The sequence below is a fragment of the Pelecanus crispus genome, chromosome 1 (assembly GCF_030463565.1).
Source record: "Pelecanus crispus isolate bPelCri1 chromosome 1, bPelCri1.pri, whole genome shotgun sequence".
Lineage (NCBI taxonomy): Eukaryota > Metazoa > Chordata > Aves > Pelecaniformes > Pelecanidae > Pelecanus > Pelecanus crispus.
In genome coordinates this window covers 28,488,333-28,515,122 of record NC_134643.1, presented here as the reverse complement: position 1 = coordinate 28,515,122, position 26,790 = coordinate 28,488,333, and the positions used below count along the sequence as shown (strand labels likewise).

General features: G+C 44.4%; 1 protein-coding gene across 1 annotated transcript in view; it reads left to right on the top strand.

Moving 5' to 3' along the window:
* CFTR (CF transmembrane conductance regulator) overlaps positions 1-22,161 on the top strand; it is a 95,496-nt gene extending 73,335 nt beyond the window's left edge. Inside the window, exons 22-27 of the mRNA XM_075724763.1 lie at positions 4,520-4,762; positions 8,440-8,595; positions 16,656-16,745; positions 19,827-19,999; positions 20,351-20,456; positions 21,955-22,161. Of these exons, the coding sequence (XP_075580878.1) occupies positions 4,520-4,762; positions 8,440-8,595; positions 16,656-16,745; positions 19,827-19,999; positions 20,351-20,456; positions 21,955-22,161 (975 nt within the window). The remainder of the gene's footprint in view (positions 1-4,519; positions 4,763-8,439; positions 8,596-16,655; positions 16,746-19,826; positions 20,000-20,350; positions 20,457-21,954) is intronic.
* Positions 22,162-26,790: the final 4,629 nt, after the last annotated feature.

Here is a 26,790-nt window from a genome sequence, read left to right as displayed (position 1 = left end):
TGTGGGGGTTTACTAAAGACAGTCAGACAGGAAGAAAATTGTCCAAGGTCTTCCCATTTGTATCACCAAAATGAGATGAAATTCCTACATGACCATGATGGTGACCACGCCTTTCCATCTTGCAGAGGGGTTGAGATAGAAATTGCAATTGATAGGCTTGGGTGTTAGCATGCTTTTCAAAACTTCTGCCACAGTCATGTTTCAAGATGCTGAGATGGAAGTAATTACTCCAGTATTTCCTTGCATTATATATATATTTGCTTCCACGTGGAAAATCCACCTAACTATTTCAATCTGGATCAAAAAGGAGGAAGGAATGGTAATATATCAAATAGAATCACTTTGCAGAAGGAATTACAAAAGCAGTTTAATAAGATCAAAGATGTACAAAGTGTTTTCTATAATGCTGCTAAAGAGAGGTATATTAGTGGGAATACAGATTAGAGAACAAATGCTAATAATAAGGCCCAGATACTCCTGGATGCAGTAGCTATGAAGATATCTATCTGTTTGTTTATTTATTTTCCTAAATAATTTCTGACCAATAAGAATTGACACTATCTTATAGGTTTGTTTACAAAGGTCAAATTTTGGTAAAATGAGGAATGTTAGTTGGACTAAGGTGCTTAGGGATCTGAATGTAGAGTAATGCCACATCTTCTTCAAGTGAGGGGATGAAATTTGTTTCCTGCATAGCAGGAGAAAAACAGTAGCAAATTTTGGAGACTCTAGGACTACCAGGATGAACTCAGTGATTCAGTCCATCTAAAATCAGAGTCTTCAACTAAACGTGATTGGGTTCTGCAGCTGGACATTTCAGTTAAACAGCCAGACGGGTCATTCCCAGGGTACTCAGGCCCCTGAGCTGGAGGATAGGGATGGGGACCAGAATGGAGCCCTCATAGTCCAGGAGGAAGCAGTTAATGACCTGCTATGCCACCTGGACGCTCACAAATCTATGGGGCCAGATGGGATCCACCCGAGAGTACTGAGGGAGCTGGCAGAGGAGCTTGCCAAGCCACTTTCCATCATCTATCAGCAGTCCTGGTTAACAGGGGAGGTCCCTGATGACTGGAGGCTTGCCAACGTGACGCCCATCTACAAGAAGGGCCAGAAGGAGAACCCGGGGAACTACAGGCCTGTCAGCCTGACCTCGGTGCCGGGGGTTCATCTTGAGTGAACTCAACAGGCAAGTGCAGGTCAACCAGGGGATCAGGCCCAGCCAGCATGGGTTCATGAAAGGCAGGTCCTGCTTGACCAACCTGATCTCCTTTTATGACCTGGTGACCCTCCTGGTAGATGATGGAAAGGCTGTGGATATCATTTACCTGGACTTTAGCAAAGCTTTTGACACCGTCTCCCACAATATTCTCCTTGGGAAGCTGGCAGCTCATGGCTTGGATGGGTGTAGTCTTCGCTGGGTAAAAAATGAGTTGGCTGGCCGAGCCCAGAGAGTAGTTGTAAATGGAGTTAAGTCCAGTTGGCAGCCAGTCACGAGTGGTGTTCCCCAGGGCTCTGTTTTGGGGCCAGTCTTTTTTAATATCTTTATCGATGATCTGGATGAGGGGATTGAGTGCGCCCTCAGTAAGTTTGCAGACAACACCAAACTGGGTGGGAGTGTCGATCTGCTGGAGGGTAGGATGGCTCTGCACAGGGACCTGGACAGGCTGGACCAATGGGCTGAGGCCAACTGTATGAGGTTTAACAAGGGCAAGTGCCAGGTCCTGCATTTCGGGCACAACAACCCCATGCAACGCTACAGGCTTGGGGAAGAGTGGCTGGAAAGCTGCCTGGCTAAAAAGGACCTGGGGGTGTTGGTAGACAGCCGGCTGAACATGAGCCAGCAGTGTGCCCAGGAGGCCAAGAAGGCCAACAGCATCCTGGCTAGTATCAGGAATAGTGTGGCCAGCAGGAGCAGGGAGGTGATTGTTCCCCTGTACTCGGCGCTGGGGAGGCCGCACCCGGAATACTGTGTCCAGTTTTGGGCCCCTCAATACAAGAAAGACATTGAGGTGCTGGAGCGTGTTCAGAGAAGGGCAACAAAGCTGGTGAAGGGTCTGGAGCACAGGCCTTATGAGGAGCGGCTGAGGGAACTGGGGTTGTTTAGCCTGGAGAAGAGGAGGCTGAGGGGAGACCTTATCGCTCTCTACAACTGCCTGAAAGGAGGTTGTAGTGAGGTGGGTGTTGGTCTCTTCTCCCAAGTAGTTAGCGATAGGACGAGAGGAAATGGGCTCAAGCTGCGCCAGGGGAGGTTTAGGTTGGAAATTAGGAAAAATTTCTTTATGGAAAGGGTGGTCAAGCATTTGAACAGGCTGCCCAGAGAGGTGGTGGAGTCCCCATCCCTGGAAGTGTTCAAAAAACGGGTAGATGTGGCACTTTGGGACATGGTTTAGTCTAGTCTACCCTTGATTGGTTTAGAGTGGACTTGGTAGTGTAGGTTAATGGTTGGACTGGATGATCTTAAAGGTCTTTTCCAACCTAAACGATTCTATGATTCTATGATTCTATGAAACCGGGCTAGAACAATGCCACCCCATGCATGCAAACCAGGTGGGACCAGATGTCCCATCCTAGGGTTCAGGAAGAACTGGCTGAGAAGCTGGAGATCTGGTAATGGCCACTTCAAATGAATCCACCAAGCTGGCAGTGGTGGTGGCAGGTGATAAAATAACAACTGTCACTTTTGGTTAAGAAGAAGAAATGGGAAGTCATTGACGCCACCATCAGTTTGTTAGTCTGATGGCAGCAGTCTTTAAAAACTAGTTTGAAGAAGTAATCAAAGACACAGTGCTTACAGAGTGAATTCACTCATGTTTGCTGACATTAGGGTTGCATCAGACTAACCTGATAATTGTGTTTGATTATTTATTTTCCAGACAAAAGTAATGTAGTACATCTCATTTGTCTTCAGGAAAGCACTGGCTGTGGCTCTATTTCAGAAATTATATAAATGAAGGAGATCAGGATTATTACAAGAACTGTAGACTAGTTAATGAGTTAGACAGAAAGGAAATGGCATTAAGCTGTAAGTATTAAGCTGTAGGGAGGCTACTCAACAAAAGATTAGATTTGTGACTGAGCTAATTTTAATCTTTTTCTAATGCTCTCAACAAAGAAAAAAAAATTTGCATTGAAGAAATCTGCCAAAGGCACAAACCTGAAAAGCAATGTTAGCATGAAGGATGCTGGGAGCTGAAATGTAGTAGGTGACCTCAAATGGCTGATATAAAATAGATTTCAGTAGCCAAAGTGTAGGCTTGAATTTTGGGACTGCGAAAAATAACCTCTGTTGTAAGTAAGGATCTCCTCAGTTAGAAATGGCTAAGATGAAGGAAAGCTTGGCTGACCACTGTTTGATCAGAGGATGACTATAAGATGTGACTGTGACAAAAGAGCATATGATCCTAGGATGTGTTAATCGAGATATTCCTAATATAGATAGCAAGGTATCAATGCCTTTGTACAGTGTCCTTGTGAAACATCATCCAAAATGCTGTGCACATTCTGGTAAGACAGGAAAGATTAATTTGAACTGGGATGTTTGGAGAAGGAGAACATATGTTAAGAAAGAGGCTTAAACCTGGATTTTCATTAGTCCTGGAGAACAAAGGGTGACTGGATCTAAGGTAGGCCTCCATAAATTAATGGGGAAAGCAGCTAGGAAAAAGAAGTATTTAGAAGTTAAAATTAATTAATTTACAAAACAAACTGGTCCATAGACTTAAAAACATGTTTTCTGACCACCTGAGCACTGAAGTTCTAGTAAAGGCGGTAAAATAACTTTTTATTAATTGATCCTTGACCTATTTAAAAAAAAAAAAAAGGTCAAGAGGATCCCTTCTACTCCTATGCTCCTTTGAAAATTCACCAAGACTGCTACTAGCAACTTCTATCTGAAGTTCATGAACTACAGAACTTGATTATTTCACCTAATACGTATAATTACAGATATAAAATTATTATCATGGAATTTCCTACTAATGTTTTGGTAAAAAATAATGATAATTTATATTTCATTGATATGATAATTTGTCATAAATACTCAGATATTAATGTCTGATGATTGTTCCTCTTTACTTGATGCTACTGCTTTGCCTCGTACAAATTCCACACAGTCTGCTGATCTTTGGAGATCAATCATTATTCAAGGAACTTTGGTTTTTGGGTTGGACAACCCCCTACAGGAGGAAGGAGTTGAAGACTCCAAGATTGCTTTCATGATCATACTTTGTTTTCATAAACACAGGTCAGCTACAGTTTTCAAAATACTTTTTTAAAGGTAGAAAGAGCTATTGTGTCCATTTAAAAAGGAAACAAGTGGAATCACATGTTGGACCAATGTCAGTAGTACAAGAGCAACAGAATCTAGAGCTCTATACAAGAAGTATCCTACCTTTGAAAATTATATCATGGTATAACTTACAGAGAAAAGAGACTCATTGTTCTGGCTTGGAATTAGAAATAATTTGGTTTCATTTGCTTTGATAGCTAATAGAATACTGTTTGTTTTGATTCCTAGATGCGGTCTGTTGGACGAATATTTAAATTTATTGACATGCCAACAGAAGAGACGAAAAACATCAAGTCACAGAATAATAACCAGTTTTCAGATGCCCTTGTAATTGAAAACAAGCATGCGAAGGAAGAGAAGAACTGGCCATCCGGGGGCCAAATGACTGTGAAGGACCTTACGGCCAAATACGGTGATGGAGGAGCTGCTGTTTTAGAAAACATTTCCTTTTCAATAAGTTCAGGGCAGAGGGTGAGGCACTGTTTTGTTGTGTTTGATCTCACTTCTATTAAGCTTAACTATAGAGGTGTCATTATAAACCTATTCGTTGACTAAAGAGTAGGTTGAGTTCAGTAAGCTTTTGTAAATGAAATTGTCTCAAGACAAAGTAATCATCTGAAGCACATGAAGAACATGAATGTCTTGTGTTTCTTCTTAAAAAGGGCTCATCTGTACGATTATTGGCTGCAAACAAAAAGAAGGCAAGGAAAATCTGCCTCAGTTATCCTAGAAATCTTGAGGCTATTTACACCTCAGTAAAGGACAGTGGGGATGTTTGCTGGCCATGAGGAGCAGAATATACCGATAAAATACATATGCACCGGTTCCCAAAATTGTATTCCTGTGCCTGAAGTTGCCCGCCTTCTCCTCCTGGGGAGAGGGAATCTCGCTGGTGAGCGCAGGTGCTGGGGGCAGCCTGACCCAGGTGGAGCAGGGCACGAAAGAATACTGGCCGCTGTGCCAAGGGTAACGCACCGCTGGCTCTGGCAGCCGGAGGGTGGAGGTGCCGTCTCGCCCGTTCGATGAGGGCTCTATGCCACCCCGAATTATTATATAACAAACCATAAACAGCTCTATTCTTTAGAAGATTGACAAACTTCTAATGAATCTTCATGCGTGTTTGGAGTTGCGTTCAAGAAAGAGCTTTAGTTTCAGGACAGCGATTAGGCAGAGGTTTAACACTTTGCTTTAAGTTCATTCTGAAGGACTGTCCTTGGTGGGGTGGGAAGAAAGACTCATGTGATTTCCTGAGCTGGAGCCATACGGATCAAGAGGAGATTTTAACTCTCCCATAGAAGAGAAAACAGGTTCAGCGACAGCTTCCTGGCCTTGCCATGAGGCAGCTCTTTGCTCCTAGTTTGGATAGCCAGACTCTGCCAGGTTTGGTTTACATGAACTGAATGTTTCTTCTACTAAATTTGAGGGCACCAAAATTTTGAAACTGGGGGTCTGACTTCCTGTAGCACCATCCTGAAACAGCTCTGCCTTTGGAAGAGAGGCACCTGTGATTCCTGGAGCGTGGAGCTGTGGGTGCCACTGCAATCTTGTGGATTTACTTCCTGGAAAATGCCTTGAAGCAGTGGAGTATGGAAAATGAAAGATACTTTTGTACTGTAAAGAGAGGGGGCAGAGCAATTAAAACAAAGATCCTTTTTTCAATGTCTATTATTTAGGAACTTGGTCCAATTTTGGTGATGAACCCTGGACTCAGAGGTAGCATTTCCAGAATTGGAGCGTGCTCCTTAAACTGGAAAGGATTTGTCCCTGCCCTGTAGGGAAACACACATAAAACAAGCAGGAAAGGGTAGAGCTCTCCTCTGCTGAGGGGGTAGAATAGAATAAAGTAGAATAGAATAGGATAGACTATTTCAGTTGGAAGGGACCTATTACAATCATCCAGTCCAACTGCCTGACCAATTCAGGGCTGACCAAGTTAAAGCATGTTATTAAGGGCATTGTCCAAATGCCTCTTAAACACTGACAGGCTTGGGGCATTGACCACCTCTCTAGGAAGCCTGTTCCAGTGTTTGACCATGCTCTCGGTAAAGAAATCCTTCCTCATGTCCAGTCTAAACCTCCCCTGGCTCAGCTTTGAACCATGCCCACATGTCCTATTACTGGATACCAGGGAGAAGAGCTCAGCACCTCCCTCTCCCCTTCCCCTCCTCAGGCAGCTGTAGAGAGCAATGAGGTCACCCCTCAGCCTCCTTTTCTCCAAACTAAGCAAGCCCAAAGTCCTTAGCCACTCCTCACAGGAGACGCCTTCCAGCCCTTTCACCAGCTTTGTTGCCTTTCACTGGATGCATTCAAGGACCTTCACATCCTTCTTAAATTGTGGGGCCCAGAACTGCACACTGTACTCTAGGTGAGGCTGCACCAACACTGAATATGGAGGGATATTCACCCCTTTTGACCGGCTGGTTATGCTGTGTTTGATGCCCCCCAGGATGTGGTTTGCCCTCTTGGCTGCCAGGGCACGCTGCTGACTCGTACTGAGCCTGCTGTCGACCAGCACCCCCAGATCCCTTTCTGCAGGGCTGCTCTCCAGCCACTCCTCTCCCAGTTTATACTTGTGCCTGGCATTACTCTGTCCTAGGTGCAGAATCTGGCATTTGGACTTGTTAAATTTAATCCCATTAACCATAGCCCAATGTATCTAGATCCCTCTACAAGGCCTTTTGTCCCTCAAGAGAGTCAACAGCCCCTCCCAGTTTGGTATCATCAGCAGACTTGCTAATGGCACATTCAACTCCTGATCCAGATTGTTGATGAGTGTATTGAACCAAAGTGGCCCTAGAATTGAACCCTGAGGAACACCGCTGGTGACCAGCTGCCAGCCAGATGTAGCCCCATTTAATACAACCCTTTGAGCTCTGCCCTTCTGCCGGTTCTTCACCCAGTGCACCGTGAACCCGCTCATCCCACAGCTGGACAACTTGTCCAGAAGGATGCTGTGAGGGACAGTGTCAAAAGCTTTACTAAAATCCAGAAAAACTACATCTAACACCTTCCCTTCATGGACTAGGTGGGTGACCTTATCATAGAAGGATATCAAATTAGTTAAACAGGACTTTCCCTCTGTGAACCCATGTTGACTGTGCCTGATGACTGCGTTATTCTTTAAATGCCTTACAATAGTATGCAGCATGATCTTTATAATTCTTCCAGGAACTGAGGTTAGACTAACAGGTCTGCAGTTCCCTGGGTCTTCCTTCACATCCTTTTTGTTGACTGGAATACAAATCTACCCAATCAGTAGACTGGGGCAGTGCAACACAGCACAGACTGCTCATCTGGTTCGGAGGCCTGAGGCACTGTTACAGAAAGGATGCCAGGCAGCAGGAAGAATCCCCTTCTTTACCTTCACATGTATATTGTCACCCTACAAAAGCAGCCCACACTCAGACAGGACGTCATTAGCTGTGTAAAACCCAGCTGTTGGAAAAGGCAGTATCTCAGCATTTGCTGGTGGTAACTGCAGACATTGCTCGTTCCAGCAATAGGTCTGTGCAATCCCACAAGGGAAACACAACATTTTAAAAAACCCCTGTGTATTATGTTTCTTCCCACCTAAGAGGTAAGGAAAGGCAGCACCAGCTGGGCAGGTTGAGGACTTGCATTGCTGCTTGGGGGTGGGCAACGGCATGGTGTGTGCTGTGACCACTGCCTCCGGCCCAAGCTACTCCATTACAAATTCATAGTCTGATCAGAGTTAGGCCCTCTATTTTCAGTTATATGGAAATGGCGTAGCTTCGTAGTGTGATTCAAGTGCACTCCTTACTTGGTTTTTGTCTGCTGGATGGGGTTTTGCTGAAGAGGGCTTCATAGTAAAAGAAAAGGGAAGAGGCAGAAATAGCTGGACTAATAAGTGCAAGATAATATATAAGCAATTTTCTGTTCTTCAGCTAAGGGTAGACTAACAGATTTTTCATCTTAGTTAATTCTATCAAAACAAAGAAGAGCCTGGCCCAGTATTTCATTCAGCCCTTGCTGTAGGCTTTTATCATTCCCAAATGAGCGACATTTACTATCCCATTGAGATCCATTTGGATTGTTCTCCACTGCTCAGATCTCTAAGTGTTTCTGCCTTAGCCTGTGGTTAATATGTGAGCAGTATTAAGTGTTTGCTTTTATGATTTGCATTGCAGGTGGGCCTTTTAGGAAGAACTGGTTCAGGAAAAAGCACTTTACTTTTTGCATTTTTAAGACTGCTGAATACAGAAGGGGATATCCAGATTGATGGAGTCTCCTGGAACACGGTCAGCGTGCAGCAATGGAGAAAGGCATTTGGAGTGATTCCTCAGGTAATGAGATTATTGTATATTTGTGTGCCTTGATTTTCATTGATTCTATATCCATATGCACATAGTTACCTTCAAGCTGGAAACTAGGTGTTTTATGCTGAGAAACAGAAACAAAATGCAAAGATTTTGTGAAAAGGTGAGTGGGATGGATGGATGGATGGATGGATGGATGCAATGCTTTGCAGCAAACTTTACTTTTTGAGGGTTTCTATGCCACTCACACAAGAAGTCTTCTAGAAATGGGAAAGTACAGCACACGCAAACAGAAGCGTTCATAGCCCTGCACCTCTGAAACAATTTGCATGTTGATTCAAAACAAGATAGTGCCACCTGAAGAAAAAATACAATCAGTGGTGTTCTCAGCTGCTGTTTTCTAAACCCCTACACCACATAGTATGGTTAACATGTGGATACAATACATTGCCTGTTTTCCCTGACAGGCTGGTAGCAGAATTACTGCTTATCTTACGTTTTACTAGCCCACTAGCTGATCCCCAGCTTGGACTCATCACTTTTTTAGCTGTTCCCGCTCATTCCCTCATGTCATGGTGCATGTATAAGGGAGCACTTCATGTTATTTATGCTTGCAGCAGTCCTGGCATAAGGGAAGTAATATAATTTCAGAGATGAAAAAGGAAGCAGCTTCTCACATGGGTTTAGGCACCCTAATACTCTCAAATAACTGGAACAAGAAAAATAGTCTAAGGAGAAGCAAACAATTAAATCTAGGGCTTCTGAGTCCCTTGCCAATGTCCCTGCCGCTGGACCAGTGTCCTACATTAGTTACAGTTTATGGATTATCTGTCTCGGAAATGAACATTATTGGCTGCATGCAGTAACACTGAAAAGTGATCACTCACTGTAAAGGTAGGAATGAAAACTGATGGAATGAACTGCATAATTTTAATGCCATGTTTTGTATTTTTGTTGTTGAAAGCTGACAGTCCTTTCCAACAACACTGATACAGGAGTAATACATATTGGCCTTCTCTGCTTTGAAACCTATACGCTGGATAGTTCTTCAGCTACTCAACATACACAGTCTTTTCCATACCAATGTTCATTCCTTTGGAAATCTTGTGAGTGTGGCAGAATAATTCAAGTAACAGTTGACTGCAATCTTACCAATGAGTCACTTGTGGTATTGGGAGGCAGACGGACACCAGCTGCAGATCAGCCTGCCACACTGTGAGGGGACATGCAGTCTGTCCCACCTTTATCCATCCCTGAGGGGTGGTGACTAGCCCCAGAGACTGATAAGTATGGTTTGATCCTTGGTCACCCTGGTGGTCCACTCCTTGGCACCCAAGGAGTGGGCCAACCAGGGTGACTAAGGATCTCCTTCTGACTGTCAGCTGTCAAACCCTTATTATGCTATTCCCCCCATCCTATCCCCACCAGAAAGGTGTTGCCAACTGCTTTCTGTGCATATTGGTTTGTTCCCAGATGTTCTACTGTCTTAGAAATGTGGTTACTGTCTTAGAAAGCTGGTGAGCTGCAGTGAACATGTATGTGGTATAACGCGGTTGTGCACTGACTATAGCAGGTGCTTTAAAATAGCTGGAGAGACTCTGGAACAGCCAGCCAATTTAACTGAAAAATACGCTGTCAGGTTTACAGTTTCAAAATAGTGGTTTTCTTTTCCATAACCATCATAGCAGAGCAGAGTCCTGTCTTCACTTTCAACCTCCACCGGGTATGTAGGCTAAATTCTGCTTTCGACCACAATACAAGAAACGAAACTAATTATAGTGAAGTCACTAATACGAGTGTCACTCAGTGGCTATAGTGACTCCTGATCTATTTCAGTGTCATGGAGGTGGCATTTAACTCTGACTGAGCTGTTCCTGATGGCACTGTCTTGGCTTTGGTAGCTGTTAAAAGATGCTGAAATGCTCATGCTGAAAACACAATGGCTTTGATTTTGCAAACACAAGAGGGACTCAAAATTTATTTTTTCTACTTAATGATCAGTTTTGAGTTGTGATAGCTTCCCTTTCAAAAATACTATCCCACAGTAGCCTGAGTGGCATTTATTGAAAGTAGGCATGCAAAGAAGGCACAACTCTTTCCTCTCTGTGCATTTCCACAATCATGCTCTGAAATTTCCTCAAAGGCAGCAATTTTTTAGCACTTTGACCTTGCTGGAACAGACTCTTTCTTCACTGCCAAGTTACACCCCCAAGAAAGCAGAACCAAGAGAGCGGTGGTGAGTCCACAGGTTGGATTTGTTTCTTGCCTGAGCTCTACCGACAGCCTGGTTGGTCACACGCTGCCTGCTGAGCTGAGGCTTGCTGGCAAGCTGCCCTTTGATAGCTGACCTATCGTCACCCTTTCTGTCCTCTCTTCAACTTTTTCACGTCTATCTATTCCTGTAAATTTTTATTTCTTTATTATTGCTGGTTCTGTTCTGCAGCATGATTGTTGGTTGCAAGCATGAAAAAAAGTCCCGTCAGATTGAGGCAGCTGTGCAGGGAACTGCAAATGCAGCTGCATCTATTTAGTTTGGAGGACAGGTATGTTATACAGCTGTCCTCCAAAGGGCGTCTGTATAGGATGAAGGATGCTTTCACCAGTATAAGCTGTGTCTCCACTGGGAAATTTTCCTGATATAGCTATAGAGCCAAGTATAACTTTCTCTATTGGAAGGGGCTTCCCTGTGTCTCCTATAGTCACACTTTTGCTCTTGGCTCTTTCCTCCTTTGGGCTGTGGTTGCCCAGCAGGGTTTCTGCTTTCCATCTCCAGCTGTCCTTGGGAAGGTATGGACTGAGGAAAAAACTGAATGCTTGGTAACAAGTAGCCTCCTTGTCCCAGTGACCAATATGTTTAATAATTCTCATAGCTGAGTACTAACTATAGAGTCACTAATGGTATAGAAAACATCATTCTGCAGCCATCAGCAAAATGCAAGAGATTTATTACAGGAGCAGTGTAACTTGCCCTTCTGCTAGTGAGGTGCACTGTTAGTTCATTCTTAAAATTACACATTTAGTTCAGTTTGGAAGTCCCTGATACATAGATCAACACCAAAAAATCCCAGCCCTCCATTCTCTGGAAGGTCACAGGAGTTGCCAACCTGTTTGCGTGCTTCAGCTGCAGCTCCTGTCCCAAAGCCTTGCCAAAGAACTGCACATTATGCCTCAAAAGCTCCCACATCCAGAACAAAACGAAGTTTACACCAGCACTTTCCCAGCAGGGAAGAGAAATCGCATATGCCACCCTGCCTTTACCAGCAGAACAAAGGGAGCCTTTTCTTCTTTGCTGTTCACCTATGGCTTCAGAATGGGGGAAAAAAAAAAGATGACTTCCCTTTCCTGTGAGGCTGGCCTACAGCAATACGTGGATATTCGCTGTCTCCATGAGAGGCTTCGCTAGCAAAAGGAGAACGGAGCTCTACCTGAAGTGTGCTTCCTTGTGAAAGCGTTCCAACACTCTCCTTCTCTTCCTTAACGCTAAATTTCCCAAGTTAGAAGAAAAGAAGTGCTTTTCCTCTGTGGGAGCCTCATTGATGCGTGCCTGCATAGCACACACAGCATCCTAACGCACTGCCATCTGCTCCGTTCAGGCGATGCTGTAATGGCCTGCGGGGTGGTCAGGGATCACGCTGAGCCAGAGCAAAGGCAAAAACCTGTTTCTTTCAGTATCTCAAATCCAGCTGTCAGTGCATTGCAGTAGCGTGAAGGGGTAAATCATATACCATGTTTCCTGGAGCACCCACAAGGAAGTTCCTTCCTGTAGCTCCTCAAACGCTGGCACTGCTGAAGCACAGCCTGACCACAGCACTGCTCCTACAGGATGTTTGTCATTCTCATGCAAAGGAATTACTCCAATGATAACAGGCTGTTTGAAGTGCAATTGCAGCCCATCATCCCTTCTCTCTGGACAGTCTTTTCTGATGCTTCTTCTGAAAGAGTTTCCCCACCACATTTCCAGGGTGAGCACATCCAGCTGCATCTGGTTTCAACACACTGATGCTCTTTGGCATACAAGTCCTCATGCAGATTGCATCCTGAAGTATTTAATGGAGTCAAATTGAGAAAATGGCTTCAGAAATTTAGCTTTGAATGGAGAACTGGAGACCTGCAGCCAATTTTCCATTAAAATAAATCAGGAGAAACCTGAGACCCATAAGGTGCTGCTAGCTCAAAGGAAGGGGATGACTCCTGGTGTCTTCTTGAGTGTTATTCCACTGCATCCTGGCGGATCTCACACCCTTTTCTATGTGTAAATATTCCATATAGAGTTAAAATCAAGCTTAGCATGGAGAACAAGATCACTACAGTTTGTGGGACTGACAAAAATAAAATCGAATCACTTTTTCTCCTTTGTTTTACTTAAGAAGTGATACTTTGCAACTTTCATCTTTGTAGTTCCAATTTTTCAGTAGCTATCTCCCTTTATTCACTATATCTGTCTGTCTCTCTGCCTGTCTGTCTCCAGCACTGTTTCATCGCTTCTCACACCCTTCAGGGCTGTTCACTTTCGGAGGTCGCGGGGGTGGCTGTTTTGCAGCGTGCCAGGGCACTCCTGCACGGTGCAGCCTGCTGAGCAGCACCGCTCCCCAGAGGTGGTCCCGCAGAGGGTCCCGCAGAGGCTGGGTTCCAGCAGGACATCGAGATGAGTCGGCATCACTATACTGGGGAGCATCTGCTGCACCAGACCCATGCACAGAGCACCTGGGGACATTAATTAACAATCCCTGATGCTCATTTTGGGCAGTAGATAGGTTGTTTTCTGTACCATGGGTTCAGTGTTGCCAGGAGCACAGCACTGGTGTACACCAATAAGCTCTATAGGAGGCAGAGGTTTTAGCATCTTCAGGGGACAACGTTACAGAACTGGTCCCAAAAAACTTGCAGATGGTCTTCATTGCTCCCATGCTCTTATTCTTGTCTGTAAATACTTTAATGTCCCTAAAGGACATTTATGAAAACAAAACCTCTAACTCTGCACCTAATACTAAGGCATTCACATAGCAATTTGATTTTCTTTCATGTTGATATTGTTGCCATAATATATATGAAGCGGAGGAGGCTACGTGGAGGTCATATCGTTGTTACTCTCTGGTTGCAGCTGATGTTGTGTTTGCTCTCCAGCCCTGGGGCATATGGGGACAAGGGTCTGTGGGTCTCACTGAGGACCTGTAGACAGGCTGTCTTTCATTGCAACAGCAACTACTCACAGCCAGGATACTCTCACTCCTTAGCAGCCTCTTCTCAACTGATCCTTTACTCTTCTGTATGCATTTGCTTAGGTACGCCAGCGTCTTGGTTCTCCACATAGTACTTAAATCACTTAGGAAGCTCATTGTTGCAAGCTGGGTGTATCCCACACCATAATCAATACTCAGAGGCTCTAGCCACTGAGGGGATTAATGTCCTTCAGAGGGGTTGATTTACAATATTTGGGGTGGTCAGAGGATAAACATGACTGTACTTATATTCCTGAGAGCTTTGCTTGTGGGTGGCTGTCAGGTCTGAGAAACTGTTTGTTGTATGATCACAACCATTATCATCCTGGGTGAATCTGAACAAGTGCCCGAGAAGGAAACGGTTCCAGATTTGCTGCCAGCCTCCCCAGCCATCCATTCCCCCTTCCAATGCTCTCCTTATTTCTACTTCTTCCATATTTATAAACAACGCGTAAGTCCATGGGATTAACTTTTGGGTTTTTTCACTTCAGACTTCTAGCTTTTAAGAATTTTTGGGGTTTTTTTTCTGCTTAAGTGGACTCTGAACTGCCAATGTGACTCACATGATATTTACTCAAGTGAACCCTATGTGGTTTCTAATGAGCTGGGAGGAAGGAGGTGTTGAAATGGAGAGAGAAGTACCAGAATTCAGGACAATGAAATATTTACCTTGTGGGGGGAAAAAAAAGTGCTTTTGGGAATAGCTTGCTTTTAGTGCCCTGCTTCTTGAAAGCACAGTTATTAGGAATAACAGCAGTTTCTAAAGAAAGTAGTTCTCTGCATTTCTCTGCCTGCTGCACTTCAGCAGGAATGTCATTCAGTCCTATCTTTAGAACTGGTTTGTTCGGTTAACTATTCTTTACCACTGAGAAATGAAAATACCTATTCCATTAGTTAAATGTAAGGTGCTCAAAGTGTGAACAAACCCATGTCTGACACTGTTTCCACAGCGTTTTTATTTCTACCGCACCCACTACTTGGAAGAATCTAATCCTGCTGCAAATACACTGCCCCACTCACGCCACCTAACCAGTGCAGGGCATGGGAAAGGGGCTGCGCTGTACTTCTCCCAAGCATTCATTATTAACAATCATGATTATAAAGCAAAGAGTCTGCTCTTTCCCCTAGTCTCTACCAAAAATGCTTCAATGACTTTTAGCTGTGGGCGCTGCTGCCTCCGCTGCAGCTCGGTCGGTGCGTTGCTGGCACTGCAGGGAAGGTATCATCGCACTTAAATCCACCCCACTGACTGCAGGGCACCACGGTGCAGCTGCTTTTCTCCTCTGGTCTCTTGAATCAGGTACTTCCTTCTCTCTTACACCAAATAAGTTACTGGCAATGGCTTACATATCTTAATTAAGCAAATTAATTAATGTAATTTATTTTCCTCTGCCACGTTTAAACTTTTAATTAATCATAATTAAATGATCAATGTAAATGCGTGTGTAAATCACTTTGAAATCTGATGAAAGAATGCCAAGTTCCCAGGTTAGGTCAGATGGAAATTGTGGTAGACTGGCCAAACTCTGGGAAAGTACTTGCTAAGTATATTCTCTCAGCCATTTTCTGCTGGTACAGCTAGTCCTTCACTGCTTTCGGTATCATTTGACTACCAAGACTCCAAGAAATGATGTGGTTGTGAATCACTGGCATTTCAACGCATTTTTCTCTAAATAAATATTTTCTTTAGGAAGACAAAAGAGAAGAAAATAATCGCCTCAAATCTTTCCTCTCGGTATTTGTTCCCTATGTACAAGGAAAGAGCAAGCAAATGGTAATATTTCTCAACAGGGCACTTACATTCTTTGAGAGCAAGCTGTCCCTGCTACAAGCAGCAGGTGTACCTGGCGGCATAGAAAGCAACGGCTTGGTTTTATCTCCTAAGAAATATTGTGCAACCTCAGTGTCCTTTGAAGAACCCCATTTCCACCAGAATCTGACACACCCACCCCATGTAAAAAGAGATTAAACAAATATTTAATTTTGTCTGAGTCATTGCTTTTCGAGCTACAAAACATGTATCTAAGGGATGTTCACTTAAATCTGCTTGCCTAAACCGATGAGAAAAGCCGAACTGAGTAGTAAACTTCAGTGCAAGAAGGATGCGCTGTCAGTGCCGGGAAATGTGCATCCTCTTCACCTTGTGTGATGGAAGGGAGGCGCGGGACAGAGCAGGGAGCGAGCACGGGCCGTAGCATCCATCAGGGAAGCCTCATATGAGAGTGGGTTGTTGCTGCTACAGTCATGAATCAGGCCGTGCTGTGTCACATCTCAGTGACAGTGAGAGAAAGGGAAAAAAAAAACCCAACCTCTTTTGAGATAGGACTGGGACATGGTAAAATGTCAGGTAACAGGATGATGCTAATATATATGTGGCTACAATTGATTAGAAAAAGAAAAATTCATTGACAAAAACCAACTTAGGACACTGTCCCTGAATACCGACAAATATCCAGGAGGTCCTTTTGTCTCAAAAAAAAATTGTGGGAACACATGCTTTGGGTTGGTGATTTTTTTTTTTTGTTTGAATATGTTTCACATAACAAAGAATCAAAAATAGTTTTTAAAAGGCTTATTCCAAAATGGAAATACAGGGAATCTTTTAGCCTGAAAACTGCTGAAATGCTATTTTTACTGTATTTCAGACAAGTCTGGGTAAGTTTTTGTTAAGACAATTGCCAAAAACTGAACATAAGGATTTTTAAAATCACTTTTTTTGGAAGAAAGTTTTCCAAAATTTTTAATAACCTGCAGTAAGCTTTATGTGTGGCAGGTTATTCTTTGTGTGTATGCTTTACAATTCACAATGCTTTACACAATGTTTTGGGGTATCTATCTACCTGTGTCTGTATATCTTTTTTCTCGTAGAAAGTGTTCATATTTTCTGGAACTTTTCGGATGAATTTGGATCCTTATGGGCAGTGGAATGATGAAGAAATATGGAAAGTTGCAGAGGAGGTAAAACTGTTCAGTGTTATTTCTATCCCTCTGGTGAAGTGGTTACAGCAGAGCACAGTGTAGGTCAAATGATTGTCGTATGTTACATTTATATAAAGTCTTAGAAAAAAAAAATGCTAAGGAAAGATAATGCCAAAAACCATGTTTCCTTATTACCTAATAAAAAGGTGCCTTTGTCAGAGATTAAAAAAAAAGAAAACCACCACAGTCTGGGTTCCTCATGCAGTGATTTAGCGTAAGTGAGGTTTTCTGTTTGGCTCTGCTGGGTGACCCTGAGAGAAAAAAAAGTGGAGGAAGCTGATACAGCAAAATGTCCTGTAATCTATTCGCATTTTAATGCTTTGTTAAATCTATGAAATCTCTGCAAGGCATTTTTCTACCAAAATGTGTAGAAATTACTAGTAAACATTTTGGAGGCCAGGAAAAAAACAGGAAAAATATCTGTGGCCTGTCCTAGAAATAAGAATGGTGTTATTGCAATAGGAAATATTTGTATTCAGCTTAGAAAAATCTTTCCTCCAAGTATTTTCCAGTTATTGAGATTCTCAGGCCAGTGTAAAGCCAGCTGAGAAGGAGCACTCTCTGACACCACATTCAGGCTTACGTACTGCTTGTGTCATGGGCAGCTGCCTCTGCCGTGGAAAATAAGAATCATGGAATATTAGATTTTATGAACCTTAAAGTTTTCTTCTAATTCTATGTTGAGGCTTTAGCTAAATTTGTTTTTTTTCAAGATTAGGAGCCAGATTTTTACAGTTCTGTTTCCATGCTGAGCTGAACCCCATGCATTACAGTTGTCAGATGCCACCTCTTCGCTCTGATAGTGCTTAGTAGGTTGCACAGGTGTACGTAATGCCTGGAGAAAAGGCAGATGAGAGTTATGGGAGAGAAAGAGCTGCAGCCTAGAAAGCAGATTTCTCTTTCCAAGGTAGGGATGATCTAATTAATACAGGCTCAGTAATGAATTGGTGCCATTTTCCCTGTTCGTAGCGAGTCTCAAGTATCAGAAAATGCTTCCCAGTGTGTGACTTAATCCGAAAGCTTCCTCCTTTTCCATCTAGGAGGTTAACTCTGTCTCTGCTTCTCTCTGTCTTTTGGGTTTATCTAATTTCTTCCCTATCTTTGGAAAAGGGGAAAATAGACACTTTCTATGAGCAATTTACTGTCAAATAAAAAATAATGATATTTTTGGTTAAATGATGTGACAGAAGCCTTTCAGTCGGTTCTAGCAGAGGCAACAAGACGCTCAGTGCTATGCTTCTCCGCTTCTCTGAAGCTGGGGAAAAAATGGAGTGTGGATTAACATCCCCTTTCTTGAAAAAGACAAGCTCTACTTCTGCTTTTGAGGGTTGTTTTCACTGCGTGCGTGAATCGAGCCTGGGATTTTAATGACCTACACCTCATTTACAATGGTGTGACAAAAAATTATTTTGAAGTGTTTATCATTAAGGAGTTTGGCAAATCTATGTGTGATACAGAGTATTTCATTGCACAGGCGAGAGACCAAAGCAAATAGAAAAGAAAAAGAGCTGTAATACTTTTTAGTAGGAGTGATTGGATTGTTTGCAAAGTTCATGCTCTTGAAATCTGGCTTGTTAGCAACAGTCAGTGTGACTTTGGGAGCACAGCACAGAAAGTTAACTGTCCACTTATCCCCGACCCATGTTGGCTGCTGAGGATTTAGAGGATCCTGCTGAGATCAGCATCAGCTTTTTATGCTCCCTGCAATCAGCTGCAGAGAGCAAGGCGTTGTCTGAACAGATGTTTCACTTTTTACTGCCCCCATATTTCAGCACCTGAATCTGTCAGACTTGTGTCAACTTTTGAAGCTAAGTTTTACACTTGCAGTCAGCTGTCTGGACCCTACAGGTACACAGAGAGACACTGTGCATTTTTAAGAAGAAAGCACCTTTTCCAGCCGTTAGTTGCAAAATTTCATTAAAGGACATGGTGTGTGTTCAAAAGAGAAGTGAGGAACAAAGCAGTGGCCTTAATTTGCTTATAAATAAAATCATGAACTCTTTAGAAAATGAACAGACATACCCACACCTCCCAGTTTAATATGGTTTCCATGCAAAATGGAAACACAAAGGAGGAATTCAAATCTTTTTTTGCCCTGGAATGAAAATGAATTGCAGATCAGTAATATTTCAAAAATCCAAGGGGGGGGTCTTCATAAAGCACTCAGGTTGCATCGCATTTTTGTAACATCTTTTGGAGCAATGCAACTCACATATGTTTTTTAGTTCTCATATTTTACAAAAATTTCTCTGTAAACACTGCTGATTAGGCCAAGGAGAACAGTTGGTTTGGACCTGTGGAAATGCAAAGCTTTGCTTTGAGGTGTACAAAATGCATCTCCCAATGAGAGCAAAAAGGAGCACTGGAAGAAACAGAAGACATGTCCCGGGCTGGATTCTTGTTTCTGGTCCAAGTGAAGCAGCTTCACTTGGCATGGGCACCCCTCTAAATATTTTGTCAGCAGTGCTAGAGGGAAGCCCGTGATGCCATTAGTACGAACAAAGTGCACAAGACCTTTGGGGCAGCAAAAGGAGCAGATGGAAACGCTCTCAGAGCCATCGAGACAACGGCCGTGGTGACCTGGGTTATTTTCTCTGTTGCTGTAATGTAGCGTATGAATTTTGGTCATTTCTTTTTACCCTCCTAGTAACCAAAGAGGCCTTGTTTCCTTTCAAAAATCACTTTCCTTAACATTTCCAAGGACATACATTGCTGCTGGATAAAAAGTTTCAAATATATTGCTTTCTCTAGCCTGCTAACTCAGAATGTTTTGGTCAAAATGCCAAAACTCATTGAATGTGACAAACAAACGAAGCATTAACTCTCAGCTTCCCAACATAAATCCTAGCATGTTGTAAGAGACAAATATTTCAGTGCTTTTCACATCATCCAGCTACTAGCTTGTTGTCTTTATAGGACAGATTCTCCTTTTCATCAATTTAAATTTTCTTTTTGCTATCAGAAATGAAAGGCAAGGAAATTAGAGGCATTGGTTGCCATACCCACCGTCAGCAGTAACTGTATCTCACCCATTTTTCCTGTCCTTTTTCTTTCCGGCAGGTTGGGCTGAAGTCTGTAATTGAGCAATTTCCAGGCCAGCTTGATTTCGTTCTTGTGGACGGAGGCTGCGTCCTCAGTCACGGCCACAAACAGCTGATGTGCCTTGCCCGGTCAGTTCTCAGCAAAGCTAAAATCTTGCTGCTCGATGAACCAAGCGCTCACCTGGACCCTGTGTACGTTTTGATCATTTGCTCTATCTTCTAATATGAAATAAGAAAATCAGTGAGGCAGCACCACCGAGAGAGACCTTCTGTAACTTGTCTGGTCCGTTACTAAACCTGATTTCAGTACTGTATGTTAGTAATTCTGCACGGGGGATCAGGGAAGCCTAGTTACAACCTTAGCTTTGTGGCTGATATGCACTTTCACAGCAGAAATGCAGCACGCTGAGACACTGCAGTGTTGGTGTCCATGCACGTGAGCTCTACAACACCCAGCTAGACTATTAAATACCATCAATAAAGTTACGAGCTGTGCTGGCATATACATTGCAGTCTAAACACCGATGCTTGTTTGCCTTTCAGAACCTCCCAAGTGATCAGGAAGACTCTGAAGCATGCGTTTGCCAACTGCACGGTGATACTCTCTGAACACAGGCTGGAGGCGATGCTGGAGTGCCAGCGATTCTTGGTGAGCGTTTCTCGTAGTCTCACGTACTGTTGTTTCATTACATTTGATGAATGTGCAAAGCACAGCAAGCAGAATTGATGAAGTTGGCTGGATCGATGTGGGTCATTCAAGGCAGTCGAGCAACCTAGTCACCTGCAGAAGAGCAGTAAGCTCCTGTTTGCTCTTTCACATGAGCTGCCATAGACACCTGTGTTCAGATGAGCTAGGTCACGTTATGGAAGAGCTGGATTCCTTCTTTCAGAGGGACAGTTGTGTAGGTTACCCAGCTGCTGATCCAGGTGCCTTATGTTGCCGATTGGCTCAGGAGCTCCAGAAAAATCCCAGCATCTCACAGAGCTTTACCACTGCTAATGCAGAAACAGCTGCCCTTGCTCTTGAGCAATGGGAGGCTCCATGGGGCAGAGGGGTTTCCTGAGAAAATATGGTCAGAATCGCTGATTTCTTTCATCAAGTCACTTGAACATTCCTGTCTTGTTTAATCAAGGTGACAAAGTATTAAAGGTCTGGGGTATTTCCTTTGTTATAACCTTTGTTATGGTTAGAAAAGGAAATAAAAGGCAAGTTATCTAATTGTCCTGAAAAATGAGGCTCCTTCTTCTGTATTTTCTTGACTCTTCCGTAAGAGAGGACCTTCATTTGATTAGCAGAGTGAAACATCATTTTCCATGTGTATTTGCTTGGGTGTATTAGCAGGAGGAATACAGCCTGGAGTTGAAGGAGGCCAGTCAACAGGCAGGTTGTACGTTGTCTGGGACGCGCTGCTCCTGTACACGTGCTGGACTTCAGCCTTGCCGCCAGCCCGCAGCCCATGCTGCGCTCGGCTGTCTCGGCAGAGCCCCGGCAGGCACGCAGACTCTGCCTGGAGCAGGTTTCCCACTGTCTGAACAACATTTTAGCTGCTAAAAGCTTTTCCCCGTCAGACCTGTGCCCTCATGCAAGACGTGCTGGCATTGCAGTGCCAGCGGAGGAGCCTGATTTTTCCCGGTCTGCCGCCTGACAGGGGAGGCTGGCACAGCCGTACAGGGCAAACCTGTTGTCTCCTTCAAACACAGGCCAGCAGCGCTTCCTTGTTTGGCAAGGAGAAAGCAAAGAAGGCCTGGCACCTTGCTGGCAGCCTTCTCCCTCTGCTTGTGATATAACTCTGTTTTCTGCAGTTAACGCTTTCTTAACCTGGCCATTTAGCAGCACCAGGGAAATGCCACGGTACCCGGAGAGTTCAACAAGCGATCTCAGATGTAAAAATCAAGTTGCAAGGAGAAAACAGCAAGCCTAATGGCATTTTGTAACTTGAACAATAGGCACCTTTTCCATGTTAAAATCTTAACATCTGTTTTTATGGTTGTAATTAGAAATTGCAAGCTGTAAACAGGGCTTTTCCCGTTAGAAGAAGATCTCTGCTATGTCTTCATGTCTCTTCCCTGCCCCGTTAGTTGTGTTTGTTAGCTGAATTCTGTCAGCACCACCATTACCCATCTAACGGAGTGATATGTTTCTTCAGGTAATCGAGGACAATAAATTGCGGCAGTATGAATCCATTCAGAAGCTGCTGAACGAAAAGAGCTCCTTCAGGCAAGCCATCAGCCACGCTGATCGCCTTAAGCTACTCCCAATACACCACAGAAACTCCAGCAAACGCAAACCTAGACCCAAAATCACTGCCTTGCAAGAGGAGACGGAGGAAGAAGTGCAGGATACGAGGCTGTGAGATGTGTTGTGGGCACCCTTTTTGTGGAGTGAATCGTCAGCAGTGCCCCACGATGACAGGACCAGCACTTCTGAACCTGCGGGAGCCACGCACAAACTGAACCTCGCAGGAGGTGTTCACAGCAGCGACTACACGTGCATTTGGGAATTGCTTCCCTTCCATGGTTAATTGTGTGCAAGTTAGTAAATGCTTTTAAGTTTTGCCACTTGTAATGGTAAAACCAGACTTCCTTTGAAAAGCTGCTCTAAGTCGGTACAAACGAGATGGCAAGCAGAAGTAACCTGCTTTGCCTGACATAATCGTTTCAGAAAACTTTTAGAAATGTTCTTGCTGGGGTGAGAGGTCCAGACAGCAGGACGAATGTGAGAAAACTAATCAAACCTGGGTGGAAAATAGAAAAATCAGAATGTAAAAAGCTTCTTTGGATTCGCTTCCTGCAACCGAATTAAGGGACAATACCAGCAAGGCGCACAGAAAACTTCCTCCTCTTTGTTTTTCATGCAGCGGCTGTAATTTCAACTTAGCAGAAAAGGCCAAACGCCCTTTCATAACAGCGCGCCGCTTTGCGTGCATAGGTGAGAATGAAGGAAGAGAGGATATTGCCTTGCAAGCCAGTCAACATCTGTCACGTCTCCACGGTTAAGGGAGAATTGGTATTTCCTCTTAAAACCTAGGAGACTGTCAGCCCGACCCTGCACACGCTCGCAGCGGGATGAGTGCAGCCTGACATCAGTATCTAGTGAAAGGCAGGGCTCCTGGCAGGGGAATGCTAATAGTCTGCATGGGTCTCGCACCTCTACGTGCTTTTTACTCTGGTGTGGGAAAAAAAAAAAGAAAAGAAAAAAAAAGAAGAAACCTCTCTGAAGTAGACTTTAATAATGAAATTAATTTTTATACTCTTCTGGTTTGCAGTTTTATGGTGAAACTGAACTTTCCCTAGGATATTTTATTTATTTTAATATTGTTGCAAGCATTTGCTAAGGAAATTATGTATTTTAAGAGTGATTATGTACTATAAAGAAAAATATATTTGTACAAAAGGTTTTCTATTTGGATTGTTGGGGTTTTTTGGGGTGGGTTTTTTTTTTTTTGTTGTTGCTTTGTTTTCCAACTAGTCTTTGATGTCGTATTACGATAGAGCTGTTGAAAACGAAGGCAGCCCCGGAGTTAGGCCAGGTACTGTCCGATGCTGTCTTTGTGCACTGAAGTATTCTAGTGAGACAGACATTTGAGATTATTTTTTTTCTTTAAATAAAAAAAAAAGAAACAAAGAAACTGCCTGTACGACACATTACAAACCACCCCTCCCCCCCCACCCCCGCCACGGTGCAGACACGGCAGAGCTATTCTGCTACTTCCACTAACAAAACATGTGCATCATTTTTAATAAATACATTTTATTTCTTATAGAACTAGTCGCTAAAAGCCAAGGTCCGCGCCCAGCCGGCTGCTGGGCCTGCCCGGGGCCGGGGTCGGGGTCGGGGCCTGCCCGGGGCCGGCCCGGCCCCGGGCAGGCCCCGACCCCGACCCCGGCCCCGGGCAGGCCCCGGGCAGGCCCCGACCCCGACCCCGGGCAGGCCCCGGCCCCGGTCCCGGCCAGGCCCCGATCCCGTCCCCGGGCAGGCCCCGGCCCCGGCCCCGGTCCCGGCCAGGCCCCGGCCCCGACCCCGGCCCCGACCCCGGGCAGGCCCCGGGCAGGCCCCGGCCCCGGCCAGGCCCCGGCCAGGCCCCGGCCCCGGCTCCGGCGCCGGGCGGCCGGGTCGGGCGGCACTAGGTGGTGCTGCGGGGCTCCGCCGGCCGCCCTTCTGCCGGGGAAACCGCACGCTGCTGCGGGTGGAGGCAGCTGGGTCCCTCACAGTCTCCTTTATTCCCCTGGGTTAGTAATCTGGCGAAAGGAGGCCTCTAAAAAGCACCTTTTTAAGGCCAGCGCTACCAGCTGGGTAGCAGCACCGCCGCTCAAATGCTTGACAAATGCTTTACCAATGGTTACAAATGCACTTTTTTATCTCTCTCGCACCGCTTCAGCCCTAAAGCTGCGAAGAGCAGCACACGCAAGGCTGGAAAATAAATTCCTTTAGGCAAGCGACGTTGGACTTGATGATTTTTAAAGGTCTTTTCCAACCTGAAGGATTCTGTGATTCTACGAGAGCAGCTCTGCCCCCAGCCTGGGAGAGCATCCAGCCGGGCTGGGCGCTGTGCTCGGCAGGCACCCGAGGTGCTGCTGGCTCAGCCTGAGCCCGCGAACGCGGTGCTCGCTCTGGGGCAGCTGCTCACCCTCTGCCACTCTCCTTTTCCCCTAGCTCTGTCCCACAGTACATAATTTTCTCTGCAAATACGCTTTTTTCTTCTTTCTTTCCCACCCAGTCCTTCATACTGTATTTTTATTCTTGTCTATCTTCCAACCCTTACCTGGGTCTCTTTCCTTGCTGTCTGCATGAACATCTCCCTGCTTTGCCTAATTTTCTCCATGAAGCGATGCCTCTTACTCACAGAGAGTTCTGGATTGCTTGAGTCTCCGTTTTGCCCTGCCACTGTTTCTCTCCCACTACGCTCTGCTTGCTTTAGCCTTTGTAACAACTGAAAACAACTGTATATTGAAGCAGCATCACTTCTGAATCCCACCTCCATGCCCTCAAATTGTTCACCTTACGCTGTGCATCACTTTTCTCACACAGCCAGCTCTCCGATTGTACGAGTCCTTACAGTGTACGCGGCGAAGTCTGGCCGGGAGGATGGGGCTGCTGCAGCGCGGCCAAGCCCAAGGAGGAACGCCAAGGGTCACTTTTTCAGGATGTTACTCAAGAGGAGCAGACATACCCTGTGGGAGAGTTTATTATCTGAATAAACAAGATGGTATGGAAAGGTCAGCAGAAAACAACCACGGAGTCATCAGAATCAGTGCACACGTCAAAGCTTGCACAATTATGCACAATTAGTAGCGTTAAGTTTTCGGGGTCATTGTTAGAAAGAGTTAGGAGTTGGAGGAGGCAAGTTGGACTGAGCGGACAAGGAGACATTTCAAGAAAGGAAAAGGCAAATACAGCAGAAGGACGTAGTAGAGGGGATGTATGTGGAAGCTGCTGATACAAATAACCAGGAGTGCTTTGAAGGAAAAAAAATAAAGTCAGTCAGTCAACTGCCTGCCCCTGCCCTGGAGCACACGCTGCACAATACTCATCGAAACAGCTTTGGCCATCAGTACCCAGCTACTGCCACCGTACTGCCTGTCCCAAAGAGCCCAAGCAAGATCCTGCAGAAATTGTCTCTCTGCCCACTGTGGGCAAGTGGGAAAAGGCTGGAGAAGAACGTGCTATTTCTTTCAGTCAAAAAATACTGCCTCAGCGACTTTGGAGCTTAGGCTGGAACAGGAGGCAAGTCAGTACCAGCCTCCATAATGCGGAGGAGGACAGCATCTGCTTCCCAACAAAGGTCGAGAAGAGCACGTTACCTTCTAGTTCTTGTACTTGCTGCTGGGATAACAGCTCCCAGGGCTGTTTGCCTGAAGCTGAGCTGGGAAGTTGCACATGCTGCTCATGGTGGAAAATGGAGCAAAAGGTGGGAGCGCGGGGGGGGGGGGGGGGGGGCAGGGGAGAAATAAAAGAAAATGAGGCTATAGCCCAAGCACAGTGGAAGAAACAAAAAACCAATGACCTTAATAAACACAGGCTGAGCGTTATTTTAGAGATTTTTTTCTTTTCATATGCTTTACTTTGCATACATTTCATAAAATGAAACAGCTACATAAAAAAGAATACCCCTCCCAAAGCACTTTGTTATTAAAAACACACACTTGTACTATTAAAAGGGGGTGGGTGGAGGTGTGTAATATATGGCCAAAGAGAAGAGCATGCTGACTCTAGTACTACACATGAAGATTTGATTTTACAGCCTGTCTGGAAGAAACAAAAAAAGTTGAAAAGAGTGAAATTACCCTGCAAAGGATCTGTGGCTCTTCTTAAGTACAGAGGAGAAGGGTGGCTAAACTGCTAATACAGCACTAAGAAGCTCTTAGGACAGCAATGACCAAGCAAGGTTAGCCTAAACAAACTTGAACTCTACACATTTAGCCATCTTCATAAATCTTACATACAAAATCATTACAAAAAGCAGCTTGTTAATCATCATTAGTGGGAACTGCTCAATATCTCACTGGGCTCAAACAAGCCTGCTATTCCAAAAAACAATTCTGCTTTCACAGTTGATTCACTGGTGTCTTACCAGCTTTAGTATTTTTATCATGAACTATCTATTTCCGAAGCCTTTCTTAAATTGCACCTCCTCCATTTCCACAAGCCTCACGTCCTTCACCCTGCTACGCCAGAGTCAGAGCTGCTAAGCACTCGATTGCCTCCGCACCTCCTTAATTCTACCCTGTTCAGGCAACAGGTTTATTTCCCTGAAACATGGCAGATCTTGGAAAAGGTGCCTTTTAGAACATTTCCTCACATTAGGATTAATTCTGAATTGGCGTTAATTGTTGGAGGTCTGTTAAGAACTACATAATTTGTTGCATTTTATTTACTTTATCTAAAAAGTATTCTGGTAATTTTTTTCTCCTCTTTCTTATATAGATTGGAGCTAAAATAGCTCCACCATTACTTGGCTATGATTTAGCATTTGGGGGGAAAA